The 14,889-nt window shown below is 38.8% G+C and overlaps 1 protein-coding gene across 2 annotated transcripts in view; it reads left to right on the top strand.

Annotated features, from left to right (window-relative positions):
- The window catches only part of MCU (mitochondrial calcium uniporter), a 216,397-nt gene that overhangs the window by 181,597 nt on the left and 19,911 nt on the right, over nucleotides 1–14,889 (top strand). For both annotated transcript variants that reach the window (XM_037055858.1, XM_037055859.1), the window contains 2 exons: nucleotides 6,588–6,758; nucleotides 7,689–7,793. In XM_037055858.1, coding sequence (XP_036911753.1) covers nucleotides 6,588–6,758; nucleotides 7,689–7,793 — 276 coding nt within the window. The remainder of the gene's footprint in view (nucleotides 1–6,587; nucleotides 6,759–7,688; nucleotides 7,794–14,889) is intronic.

Here is a 14,889-nt window from a genome sequence, read left to right on the forward strand (position 1 = left end):
GTAAGATGCACTTTTTCCCCCGCTCAAATTTGGGAGGAATAATGGTTGTTAATGCTGCTATTGAGTTCTGTTTACATTTATATTGGTGAAATATTATGCTACTTATGTTATTAACTATTTTACCACATTTTTTGCTTCTAAAATTTTTCCTGTTTTCTTCCTCTAAAACCTGGGTACGTCTTATGGTCTGAAAAATACAGTGACCACTTAATTTTATGAATTCATCATTGCTGCCTGCAGAAAATAGGAATATTCATGTTAGTAGCTGTGACTTTAAGAAAACAAACACTGGATTGCTAAGATTCTTTTAGAAATGATAAAGAAACTGAAAAAATTTCAGATACCTTTAGATACTGAAAACTTTAGTTTGTACATGCTGTGCATTAAGTTTATATTACTATGTCTGGCCTCTTCTTCCTTAGAAACAGAGACCCTCCTTTTGGAAGGAAAAAAGCAGTGGGGATTTTTGACCTGACTTCTTTTTAGTTTTTATGTAAAATTCAAACCATGTATTCACAAAGAACTAACTGCCATGGGAGTTGCCATCCTACTGTCAACAACTAGAACACCAGACGAAATGTGTGAAATGACTATTTTTAGACATTGGACAACAGCACAGGACTGCGATCTCTGAGAGAAGAGAAACAAATGGGATTAACCCTATATCGTCCTAGCTCAGAGCCTGAGGTTTGGGCTGAGTTCTGAACCATAATACCAGGCCAGAACAACTTCCATGGAAAACAGTTACTGGGAGCTATAAAATGAATAATTCTCAGTGTTCATATAGGGCCAGAAATCCTTTAACTTCTCTCTAGCCAAAAGGAGAGACATCACTGAATACGTGAACGTGCAGTAGAGACTCTCAGAAGAACCGTACCTTGGAACGGGACCAAACTGGCCCTCAGACAAAGGGTTCTCTAGATCTGTCCTAATAGACCTTTTCAAAGACTTGAAAGTAACTTAACTGAACAAGACCCAGCATTCAACAATATAAAATTAACAATTTCTAACCTCTAATCAAAAATGACCAGGAATATGAAGAAATAGGAAAGAACTAGAATAAAAATCAATCAGTTGAAATAGACCTATAAGTGATGAGAGGATGGCATTAACAAATGAGGGTTTTAAAATAGGTATTTTTTTATTTTTATTTTTTTTATTTTTTTAATATATTTTATTGATTATACCATTACAGTTGTTCTATTCCTCCCTTCATTCCCCTCCACCCTACACACCCCCTCCCCCACCCTTCCCCCCTTTAGTTTATGCCCACGTGTCTCAAGTTCCTCAGATTCTATATTTTCCCTACTATTCTTGCCCTCCCCCCTATCTATTTTTTACCTACCATCTATGCTACTTATTTTCTGTATCTTCTCCCCCCTTCTCCTCCTTCCACTCCCCTGTTGCTAACCCTCCATGTATTCTTCATTTCTATGGTTCCACTCCTGATCTAGCTGTCCTCTTGGTTTGCTTTTGTTTTAGGTGTGGTTGTTAGTAACTGTGAGTTTGCTGTCCTTTCACTGTTCCTATTTTTTATCTTCTTTTTCTTAGATAAGTCCCTTTAACATTTCATATAATAAGGGCTTGGTGATGATGAACTCCTTGAATTTGACCTTATCTGAGAAGCATTTTATCTGCCCTTCCATTCTAAATGAAAGCTCTGCTGGATAGAGCAGTCTTGGATGTAGGTCCTTGCCTTTCATGACTTGGAATACTTCTTTCCAGCTCCTTCTTGCCTGTAAGGTCTCTTTTGAGAAATCCGCTGACAGTCTGATGGGAACTCCTTTGTAGGTGACTGTCCCCTTTTCTCTTGCTGCTTCTAGGATTCTCTCCTTCATTTTAATCTTGGCTAATGTAATTATGATGTGCCTTGGTGTGTTCCTTCTTGGGTCCAACTTCTTTGGGACTCTCTGAGCTTCCTGGACTTCCTGGAAGTCTATTTCCTTCGCCAGATTGGGGAAGTTCTCCTTTATTATTTGTTCAAATAAGTTTTCCACTCATGGCTGTTTCTTTTCCCCTTCTGGTACCCCTATAATTCAGATGTTGGAACGTTTAAAGATGTCCTGGAGGTTCCTAATCCTCTCCTCATTTTTTTGAATTCTTGTAACTTTACTTTTTCCTGTTTGGTCATTTCTTTCTTCCTTCTGGTCCACCCCCTTGATTTGAGTCCCAGTTTCCTTTCCATCACTATTGGTTTTCTGTGCATTTCCCTTCATTTCAATTAGTTTAGCCTTCATATGTTCCTCTAATTTGTGACTATAATCAACCAGTTCTGTTAGTATCCTGATAAACAGTGTCTTGAATTGTGCACCTGAGAGTTGCACTATTTCCTGGTCACTTAGAGTTATTGGCTCCGGGGCTTTGAGTTCTTCTTGAGCCATATTTTGGATTGTTCATGCCTGTTATGTATGAGGAGCAGAGCCCTAGGTGTTCACTAGGGCCAGGCGACCCAGTTGCTGGGTTGTGACGCTGGGGGTGGGGCCAAAGGAAGGCAATGGCAAGCACCCTTTGCTTCCTCCCACCACCGTGGGCTGTGAGATTCGTCCCACTGCGCATGAATGTGCGATCGTGGTCAGCCGAGCTGGGTTTGTTGCTGGGGGCTGCGCGGTCTGTCTCACTTCTCACTCCCGCCGTCCCAAGCCTTCACTGGGTCCACTGGCGCTACCCCGGATGCCTGGGCGCCTGGGGTCAGGGGATCCTTCCTGCCCAACCCTGCTCTGCTGCTGGCTCCGCCCCTCTTACCCGTCGGGTAGAACTGTTCGTTGTTGTTGGACTTCCGTATAGTTCAATTTTCTGTTCTTTGGCTGCGTCTTTGTTCTCCAAACCTTTGTTGTATTCAAACTTGGTTGTGGGAGAAGGCAGTGTTTCCACCTACGCCTCCATCTTGGCGGAAGTCCCTCTAAAATAGGTATTATAAATAGGATCCTTACATTCAGAGAGAAGGAAAACAAAAGCATAACATGAAGAGAAATAGAAGTTATAAAAATAAACAAATGGCCCTGGCCAGTGTGGTTCAGTTGTTTGGGGTGTCATCTTGTAATGGAGAAGTTACAGGTTTGATTACCAGTCAGGACACGTACCTAGGTTTCGGGTTCAATCCCTGCCTGGTCTGAGCGCATAGGATCCCTGATCAAGTGTCTAGAGAAGGCAGCCAATCCATGCTTCTTTCTCACATTGATGCTTTGTCTTTCCCTTCCTCTCTCTCTAAAACTAATGAAAATAAAATGTCCTCAGGTGAGGATAAAAAAATTAAAAGTAGAAAAATGGAACTTCCAGAGATGAAAATTGTACCTGAAGTAGAAAACAGTGCAGATGGAATTAACAGGAGATTAAACACTACTCAAGAAAAGATCAGTGACATTGAAGCATGTACCAATTAAAACTACCCAAAAGGAAGCTGATGAAAAAAAACCTGGAAATACTGGGTTGGCCAGAAAGTCCATATGGTTTTTTATGTAAAATAAGAGAGGTTTTTTCATTTTCTTGAATAATTTTATTGATTTGGATATTTTTAATATGTTGGCTATCTCCCACATGGTATCATATTGATTGTTCTCAATTGATGCCTCGATATAATCACTATCAACTTAACTTGTCTACCCAACCATGGAGCATTGTCCAGTGAGAAATCTCCATCATAAAACTTTGCAAATCACTTTGACACATTCAATCAGTCATAGCACATTATTCATACGCTGCATAAATCTTTTTTTGTGTGTTTCAGTTGTGTTTTTTGCCTTTCTTGAAATAATAAAGCATAATGTGCTGAAAATGTTTCATATTTTCTCCCATCTTCAGTATTAAAATAGTTACACAAAAATTCACCAATTGTGATAAGTTTTTTTTTCAATGCACATTGATATGGCAGCTGTCACAATACAATCCAAAAAAATTATGTCAAATGAAGTGAAAGACAACTAAAGAGCTGTGGTACATTTACACAATGGAATATGATGTGACCGTAAAGAAAGAAGGAACTCTTACGCTTTGCAGCAGCATGGGCAGACCTGGCAATTATTAATGTTAAGTGAAATAGGTCAGTCAGAGAAAGACAAATACCATTTGATCTCACTTATATGTGGAATCTAATAAACAAAATAGACTGACGAACAAAATAGAAGGAGCCATGGTTATGTGGAAGACACTGACAGCTGTCAGAGGGGAGGGGAGTTGGGAGACTAGATGAAAGAGGGTAAAGGGATTAACAAAAAACCATGTATACATAACATGTAGACACAAACAGCAGTGTGGGGATAGCCAGAGGGAATGAGGGCTAGGAGTTTAGGTGGAGGTGGACAAAGGCAGGGGAAATGGATGGAAAGAGACTTTACTTAGGGTGAACAGAGCACAGAGCAGTGTGCAAATGATGTTTTGTTGAGTTGTAGTTGAAACCTGTATGGTTTTGCAAACCAATGTCACCTCAAAAAATTCAATTAAAAAAAAGACACCTTCAGCATGAAGAAAAATTGAATGAACTAGTAATGCATGCAACAAAACAAATGAATCTCAAAATCATTATGCTGAAAGAAAGAATCCAGATTAAAAATTATACATGAGCCCTGACTAGTGTGGCTTGGTGGATTGAATGCTGTCCTGCAAACCAAAGGGTCGCTGGTTTGATTCTCAGTTGGGGCACATGCCTGATTGAAGGTCAGGTCCCCAGTAGGGGGCACTCAAGAGGCAACCACACATTAGTGTTTCTCTCCCTCTCTTTCCCCTCCTTTCCCCTCTGTCTAAAAATAAATAATTTTTTAAATGTACATAATATATGATTCCAGTGGTATGAAACTGTAGAAAAACAAATTATCTGTGGTAACAAAAATTGAAACAGTGGTTACTAAGGAAATAACTGGGATGGGGCTCAGGGAATTTTGATTATTGTGTCAAGATTCATCACACATCCATTTAAAATAAGAGTGTATTTTGTTATTTATAAATTGTGTCTTAATAAAGGTTGCTTTAAAAAAATTTTTTGAGTATTTTATTTATTTCTAGAGAGAGGGAATAGGAAGGAGAAAGAGTGTAAGAGAAACATCGATGTATGGTTGCCTCTCATGTGTCCCCTACTGGAGACCTGGCCTGCAACCCAGGCATGTGCCCTAACTGGGAATCAAACCAGCAACCCTTTGCTTCACAGGCCCGTGCTCAATCCACTGAGTTACACCAGCCAGGGAGGGTTGCTTTAAAATTTTAAGTCATGAAATAATTTAGTATGCAGCTTTTTGTATACATTGTAGACCTTATACATTACTAGAATAGGTAAAGAAGTAAGAAGTACATGATTATGGAAAATTTGATGCATCTGTGATCATTATAGAATGTTCCTTTTTATTTTTTAAGAATGCTAATAAAGCAATATAATCACCATGTGTTAATCAGTGTGCTAAGTGTTTTAAATGGTTTATTTTATACCTTACAACAAGTCTATCAACCCATTTTATATATGAAAAAAGTGAGGCTCAGAGAAGTTATATAATATGTCCAAAGTTAACAACCAGAATTCCAGCCCAGATTGGACTATAAAGCATCTTTTCTTCCTTAGTGCTATCTTATCTTTAAATGCTTGGTTACTTGTGTAAAAATTTCTGGTTCGAAATTAGTTTATTTTAAAAAATTCATTTGAAAATTAGTACTTTGAAAGAATTATTCTTACATTTGTTTTAGTGACAGGCTCTGCAAATTAAGACTATTGAGGAAAAAGATAAGGAATTCAGAGCCATACTGTTGTGGGAAGTCATTTCAGTTGTGTAGCTTACAATAATATTACTAACTCACTAACTTTTGTTAGAAAGTCCCAAATAGTTAGTCTTTGGCTTCTCACTTACCTGAGGAAAATGTTCAGGAGAGCATAAAAGGGACCATTTTTTTATTATATCATAATGTGTCCATATCGTATAAGAGAATGCTTGCTTATTAAGCACCTTGGATATAATACTGTATTATTAATATGAATTGACTATCCTTGAGTGAGAGTCTCGCTTATTGGTGTGTACTTCAAGATGTCAGTCATTCCCCAGATTCTTTTCTTTAAATTTTTGTTTATTGATCTTGAGAGAAAGACAGAAACATTGATGTGAGAAAGAAATATCAATCGGTTGCCTCCTGTACACACACACACCTCGACCAGGCATTGAATCTGCAACCTCTGGTGTACAGGACAGTGCTCCAACCAACTGTGAGAGCCACCCAGCCATGGCTCTCCCGGGCTTCTGGGCAGCTCTGGCTCTCAAGAGCCACCTCCTGTAGGTTATGGAGTCAGCTAGCAGTCGCTGGCTACTTAATAAAATCTTACTAAAGGGAATCCAGTAAAGTTCTTCAGCAGTACCAAGAACTTTACCTCAAATTCTCGAGAAAGCTTCTCTCTGATCCACTTGGAAGATAATCCTTTACATATTTTTGTTTTTCTGAAAAGTGAGTTGTATGATTCATATGATCTCCCGTAAGTTAATAAAGGACATATTCATAGACCTTTGAAAACATTTTAAACCATACTACTAATAATAGATCCCATATAAGAATGGTGATAATTTAGTTGTAACTTATAATGAAATCTAACATTCATATGAATGTTGCTCTTTTCCATTCAGATGTGACGGTGGTGTATCAAAATGGGTTACCTGTGATATCTGTGAGGCTGCCATCCCGGCGTGAACGCTGCCAGTTCACACTCAAACCTATCTCAGACTCTGTCGGTGTGTTTTTACGGCAACTACAAGAAGAGGATCGGGGAATTGACAGAGTTGCCGTCTATTCACCAGGTACAGTCATCTTCATTGTTAGTTCCCACCCATCCGTTCCCCCCAATCCACTCACACACCCACAAGTAGCTGCAAAAGAGTCCCTTACTCTTAACTTTCTTTGCTCAGCCAGTGTCAGGAGAAAAAGTGATTTCTCTCCCATTGATCTTCAGAGTATAACTGTTCAGTATTAATAAATGTATGCACATGGAGAGTCTCATTCAAAAGCAGCTCACATATGATGCCATAGGCATTTTCTGTTATTTAGACCTTCTGTCATTACCTTAGGCATAGAATAAATTTTTACAGTGGTTGAGCCCTCATCTCTGGAGATATGAAATATTAGGACTTCTTTAGATTTTCTCATGGCATTCACATAAAAGTTTACCAAAATAAAAACACATTTAAAAAACTAAAAAGGCACTAAAAATTCCCATTTGACATGATACCCATTTCATTTGTTTATTTTCTTAGTGCCTTACGTTTTTCCCCATTTTTACTTTGAAACATTTTAAATCTACAGAAAACTTAAAAGGCCAGTACAATAAGTACCCACTTACCCTTCACTTGAATTTACCAATTGTTAACAATTTGCCGTGTTTCTATGCTATAAATATTATAAATATACTTAATATTCAGCTCAACTAGTAGTATAATTAGTAGACCAGTTTGGTGTACCTTGCTAACCTAGCATTCATCCCTAATGAATTACTGGCATCTAATCATCAACCATACAGAAAAGTACCATATAGTGCAAAATACTAATATTTTACTCAACCACCTTCCATCATAGACAATTGTAAGATGTCCCAGTGACCCTAGATTTCCAAATGAAATTTAAGAGAGATATACTTTTGGAAACTTATTTTAAGGATTATGTTTTCCTGACCATTCTTAAATAATTATGACCATATGACAGGTTTAAATTTTCACATTAAATTTTTTTCACAGATGGTGTTCGAGTCGCTGCCTCAACGGGGATAGACCTCCTCCTCCTTGATGACTTTAAGCTGGTCATTAATGACTTAACATATCATGTCCGACCACCAAAGAGAGGTAAAATGTCACCCTGAAAAGGTCAGAGGAATGGGAGAAGGGCTTTTGGAAAAAACTTAACTTCTCCCTGGATAACCTTGAGAAACAGACGGTATTCAGAGAACACAGAAAGAATTATAGACAGACTCTGTTTCCGTTGAAGAACTGAGTACCTGGCACTTGGCTAGCACATTGACTGAAACTTAAACTCTACCTAGATGCCAGAAAACTTACTGCCCGATACTGGCACTGTTTCACGTAAAGGAGTGTTCTACGTAACTCCAGCTCAGCTCCTTCCCTCCATAAAGGCTAAAGGTCATATTGTTTTAATAACATTATAGGGGGAATCTTTTAAAAATAAATTATGGACTTCCCTGTCCTCTTAAATATTTATAATAGGAATTAATCCTTTTTAGCTAATTTATTTTTTATTGTTCAGGTACATTTGTCCCCATTTCCCCCCTCCTGCTGCTGACCCCTGTGATCCTTTTTTGTTGTTGTTGGCTCAGGGCCATCAGTCTGGAAGTCCGTTATTACACAGTCATAGTCCCTAGGAACTTCTGACATGTGTGTATGCTTTCATACAAAAAAGTTGGGTACTTGCCTCAGGAGTAAAGTTTAAGAGGGTGCCCCAAAACTTAGTAGTCAAAATAAATAATATTTTAATGCACCATTTAAAAACAAAGTTAATTTAAAAAACATGGGGAACAAAATATCAATATTTTAAATAAAGATATAGTATTACTGATTTTTCTTTATACCCCAGGCTCCAAAATGGCTTTGTGCAGTACTGATGCTAAATAGCCCTCTAAAAAAGCATTTTGAGTTGTATCTTTTTTTAATCACTTTTCTCTCTTTGCCCTTGATATTTATTATCACTGACTGCTATTTTTTTTTTTTAGATTTTATTTATCTATGTTAGAGAGATGGGGAAGGGAGGGAGAAAAGAGAAGGAGTGAAACATCAATGTGTGGTTGCCTCTAGCACACCCCATACTAGGGATATGGCCCACAACCCAGTCACGTGCCCTGACTGGGAATCAAACCAGCGATGATTTGGTTCACAGGCCCGCTCAATCCACTGAACTACACCAGCCAGGGCTGACTGCTATTCTTAATGCTCCTTCTCCCACCACTATCCCCCATCAGCCTACTAGGATATCCCTATTTTTCAATTCTGCTTTTGAGAATTATGTCTAATACAGAAAAAGGTCTGAGTAAAAATTGAAGCATTGAATTTTGTGGCCCAGCCTCCAAAGTCTGGTCCACATCTACCTTTAAAACTTTTCTTTTGCCCTGACTTGTGTGGCTCAGTGGATTGAGTGCTGGCCTGCAAACCAAAGGGTCACTGGTTCAATTCCCAGTCAGGGCGCATGCCTGGGCTGTGAGCCTGGTTCCCAGTAGGGGGTGCACACAAAGCAACCACACATTGATGTCTCTCTCCCTCTCTTTCTCTTTCTAGAAATAAATAAAATCTTTAAAAAAAAACCTTTTTCATGTTGCGTACTTTTCTTCCACCCTATATTCCTTTGCTCTTTCCTAAACTGTGCCCCATTCTTTGCCCTTAGTGTATACTCATCTTTCCTCTGCCTAAAATGCCTTCCTCCCTTCTTCCTAACCTCCTGCCCAGTTGTCAATGTCAGCTCTTCTGTGAAGCCTTTAATGATGCTATTTGTTCTTTCTTCAACTCCCAGCTAACCAGAAGGGAATAATCTTTTTTCTGAGTTCTTATTTCTTTCTTTCTTTCTTTTTTTTTTGTAAATGCTGAGGGAAGGCCCTGTGGTATTATAATTCCTATTGACTCAAGTGTTCATTCTATTTGAGTGAATTAAATAAGTTCGTAGCATTTTGGTTTTTCAAAGGCCAGATTCTCTTCATGTTTAAGCTAACTGAGACAGAACTAGCTAAAAAAAATACACAGAAAAAGATAGTAAGGATGGGAAACTGTCCTTTAAAATAGTAAGGCATTCCTGAATCAGATTTTATTAAGTTGAACATGCAGTCGAACATGTAGACCAGGAATTGTTAACTGTACATTAGCTATGCTTACATATTTTTCTTCTTTATTCTCTGATTTTTGTGCTAGAAGTTCACTTTAAAATAACAGAAGTACAGGTTTGTTTTATTCTGTTTTTGTTGTGTTCTTTAAATTTGTTCTTTTTTTCTCCCAGCTTTATTGACATACAGCATTGTGTGAGTTTTAGGTGTGCAGTGTAATGGATTGATGTGCTTATATGTGTTGTGAAATGATCACAATGGGGTTAGTTAAATGCCTCCATCACCTAATATAATTATCTTGCTTTCTTGTAGCCAGAACGTGTAAGATCTACTCTCTTAGCATCTTTCAAGCATTATATACATTATAGTATTTTTAACTACCGTCACCTTGTTGTATATTAGATCCTTAAAACTTACTCATCTTTTATTCGGAAGCTTGGTACTCTTTGGTCTACATAGAACTACCACAGGATCCAATCATTTCACTTTGGGGAGGAAACAAAATTGAGATCTCAAAGAGACAGCTGCCCTCCCATATTCATTGCAGCATTATTCATAATAGCCAAGATATGGAAGCAGCCTCAGTGTCCATGTGTGGATACATAGATAAAGAAGATGTAGTATATAGATACAAGGTTTGTCCAGGGGAAGTCCAACCATTGTTAATATAATGAGAACGGTTTGTGTGACATCAGTGTAACCTGGCAGCCAAGGAGAGTGGATTGGAATATGCATGTGTGCACAGTGATGACCACTGTCCTAGTCAGCGGGGGCCTTTGAGTAAGCATGTGAACTGTGTGGCTGTGGGATTCAAAATGACTGAGTAGAGCAACATATCAAAAAACCTGTATCAAATTTCTGTTAAGCTTGAACATTCCTCTGCAGAAATTTATTCAGATGATTCAGAAGGCAGCAACTATGGGCAACTGGTGATTGACAGCTTCATCATGACAGTGTGCCCACTCATGCATCACATCTGGTGCAGAGTTTTTTGGCAAAATATTAAATCACCCAGCTGACTCATTCCCCCTACAGCCCAGATTTGGTGCCCTGCAACTCCTGGCTTTTCCCAAAACTAAAATCACCTTTGAAAGGGAAGAGATTTCAGATCATGGATGAGATTCAGGAAAATACAGCAGGGCAGCTGATGGCAATTTGGAGAAATGTGGAAGGGCCCAAGATGCCTACTTTAAGGGAAGTGAGGCATCATTGCCCTGTGTACAACGTTTCTTGTATCTTGTATCTTCTTCAATAAATGTCTCTTTTTCATATTGTATGGCTGGATACCTTCTGAACAGACCTCGTATATTAGACTGTACATTTAGCCACAAGAAGGAAAGAAATCCTGCCATTTCTGAAATGATGAACATGGAGGGCATCATACTCAGTTATTTTGTCTGTATGTGAATGAAAGAGTTCGTTCTTTTAGACTTTCGATTGTATTAGTAAAATTTTTGTTGACTAATGTATTCCTATATAAAGTTTAACAATGAGGAAAGTTAAGATATGAGCTTGCATATATTATGTTGTCACAAACTAGAAGTATTTTAATGAATGATTTCAACTGTCTTGTCTAATACTATGTTTTTAAAACAGAAATGAATGTTTTAGTTTTTAAAATAGGGCTACTCACAAGCTGAATAAGGAAAGTAAAGTTAGAAATTAAAAAGAGAAATTATATTTCATTCCTCAGTAATCTAACAATTCTAACAATTCTGCTTTAAATATCTCAGAACTGTGGAATATCTACCCAGCTTCCCTGTAAATCAACTAGAATGTAAAGTTCGCAAGGGTCAGAAGTCTGTAATTCATGGAATAATTGCAAATTAAAGTGGGAAATTTGGTAAACTCACTAGCATCAATATAGAATTTTTTAAAACCTTTTAAATATTAAATTCATACATGAAAGCATTCTCAGCTCTGTTAATTAGCCAATGGGGGATTGTGCCATTAGAAACCCTTTCTCACAGAGCTCGAACAATACCGTTTCAAGTCCATTAACATTTCGTTTTCCCCACCTTTTACAACATAGTAAAGACAGTCTTCTTTTTTCTCTTGATAAAATATAAAGAAAGTTTTAATTTTGTTTCCACCGTGTTATCTTCCTCTCCCTGTCTGAGGAAGATACTCTGGCATCCAAGTTACCACACTTTTTCAGATGTACAGAGTATGAGAATAGGTTGAATTCTTATACTCAAGAGAAAGACCAGTCATCCGCATGAGTAAGCATATTTCTCTTCCCCTCATTCTAAATCTTTTTAGTGAAAAGAAAAAAAATTAAAGGCACACTGGGTTTGGGGTTTCAGATAATGAGGAGGAATACTGGGATTTTATATATACATGGAGCAGATGGAACAAATCTGTTTTGTCTAATAAAAATAAAAATAGTTAATGAAGGACTTCGGCCAAGATGGAGGCATAGGTGGAAACACTGAACCTCCTCACACAACCAAATTTAAGGACAACAAAGATTTAGAAACAAAAACACAACCAAAACAGAAAATTGAACTACACCGAAGTGCAACAACAACTAACCATTTGGCCAGACCAGTAAGAGGGGCAGAGTCAGCGGCCTGCAGAGAGGGTCCCAGCAGGAAGAGGCAGTGGTTAGAGGGCCGAGGCGGGCTCAGGACAAAAACTCAGTAAGGCTCGCAAGGAGGCTGGCTGACCATGGACACACATTCATGCACAGATAAACCAGGCAAAAAAAACGGGCAGTGAGACAGACCACGCAACGCAGGGCCCCAGTGCCGGGAATTAAAGCCTCAAAGCACTGATTGAGGCTTCTTCAATCTGTAAAAACTTCTCCAATCTGGAAAAGCACTTCTCCAATCTGGAAAAACTTTCGGGGGTTGAGGTTCCAGGAGAGGCTCCCAGTCTCACAATAGAGTTCGTTGGGGGGACCCATAGGGTCCTAGAATGAACACAAGCCCACACACCTGGGGAACCAGCACCAGAAGGATCCAATTTGCTTGTAGAAAGCAGCAGAGGGGACAAATCCAAGAGAGAGGAACAAGCACCATTGCTTCCTCTCAGACCCCTCCCCAGCATACAGCTTAACAACCCAGCAACCTGGGTTGCCCCACCCTGGTGAACACCTAGGCTCCGCCCCTCATATGTAACAGGCACAAACAGACCAAAACATTATGACTCAAGCAGAAAAACAGCTCAAAGCCCCAGAGTCAATACTTCTAAGTGACCAAGAGATAGCCAACCTATCAGATGCACAATTCAAAACACTGGTGATCAGGATGCTCACAGAACTGGTTGATTTTAGTCACAAATTAGAGGAACAAATGGAAGCTAAACTAATTGAAATGAAGGGAAATGCACAGGAAACCAATAATGATGGAAAGGAAACTGGGACTCAAATCAAGGGAGTGGACCAGAAGGAAGGAAGAAAGAAACAACCAAACAGAAAAGAAGGAAGAAACAAGAATTTTTAAAAAATGAGGAGAGGCTCAGGAACCTCCAGGACATCTTTAAACGTTGCAACATCCAAATTATAGGAGTACCAGAAGGGGAAGAGGAACAGCCACCAGTGGAAAACTTATTTGAACAAATAATAAAGAAGAAGTTCCCCAGTCTGGCAAAGGAAATAGACTTCCAGGAAGTCCAGGAAGCTCAGAGAGTCCCAAAGAAGGTGGACCCAAGAAGGAACACATCAAGGCACATCATAATCACATTAGCCAAGATGAAAATGAAGGAGAGAGTTCTAGAAGCAGCAAGAGATAAGGGGACAGTCACCTACAAAGGAGTACCCATCAGACTGTCAGCAGATTTCTCAAAAGAGACCTTACAGGCAAGAAGGAGCTGGAAAGAAGTATTCCAAGCCATGAAAGGCAAGGACCTACATCCAAGACTGCTCTATCCAGCAAAGCTTTCATTTAGAATGGAAGGGCAGATAAAGTGCCTCTCAAATAAGGTCAGGTTAAAGGAGTTCATCATCACCAAGCCCTTATTATATGAAATGTTAAAGGGACTTATCTAAGAAAAAGAAGATAAAAATATGAACAGTGAAAGCACAGCAAACTCACAATTATTAACAACCACACCAAAAACAAAAGCAAATGAAGAGGACAGCTAGACCAGGAGTGAAACCATAGAAATGGAGATCACATGGAGGGTTAGCAACAGGGGAGTGGGAGGAGGAGAAGGGGGGAGAAGGCACAGAAAATAGCATAGACAGTAGGTAGAAAATAGATAGGGGGAAGGGCAAGAATAGTAGGGGAAATATAGAATCTAAAGAAGTTGTGACACATGGACATGAGCTAAAGAGGGGAATGTGGGGGAGGGAGTGTGCAGGGTGGAGGGGAATGAAGGGGGGAATGGGACATTAAAAATAAAATATATTTAAAATATATAAAAAATAAAATATATTTTTTAAAAATAATTAATGAAGAAAACTTTTCCAGGACAGTTTTTTTTTAACTCACTTCTTATCCCCTTTAGCTTTCACGTCCCTCTCCTATTTTTCTTTTCCCTATTTATGTGTAGCACTTTAGAACTAACAATGTCCTACCAGTGTTGTGTACTAATAAACCTGAATTTCACACACTGCCTACAGGCACTGAGGCTGGAGGGCTCATTCACATAGGATCTAATATAGCCAGATTTTATGTTTCCATGCAATTGACAGTCCATATGTGTTATGGACCCTTAAGCATATACAGCTCTTATACATAACCCCAAAACTGGAGGGAAGAGGCAGGAAAGAACTGAAATGGAACCAGGGGGCAGGTCAAAGCAGTAAGGCTAATTTCAAGCTCCATTGCCTTCTTTTGCTTACTGTTAGCTGTACATGGCTAGACTCCCCTGTCTATTGTTGGAGTAACTGCAAGATGTGTGGAGTAACTGTTTTAGCAATAGATGATTTTTATAGCCTAATTAAAACTACACTGGAGAGAAGAATATGGAAAGGAAACACAAAAAGCCTAATACCCCAGTCAATATTGAAGTAGTAATCAACTGTCTTCTTCTTAGTCTTGGGGAAGAGGAAAATATACCCTATATTACTAGTGTTGAAAGTTTTTGTGCCAAGGAGAATCATTTTGATTGGTACCACTAAACCCTTTTACCCATATATCCGTCCAGAGGATATTGAAGACCTTACTTCCGTC

The sequence above is a fragment of the Sturnira hondurensis genome, unplaced genomic scaffold, assembly GCF_014824575.4.
Source record: "Sturnira hondurensis isolate 20B ecotype Veracruz unplaced genomic scaffold, ASM1482457v3 Scaffold0008761, whole genome shotgun sequence".
Lineage (NCBI taxonomy): Eukaryota > Metazoa > Chordata > Mammalia > Chiroptera > Phyllostomidae > Sturnira > Sturnira hondurensis.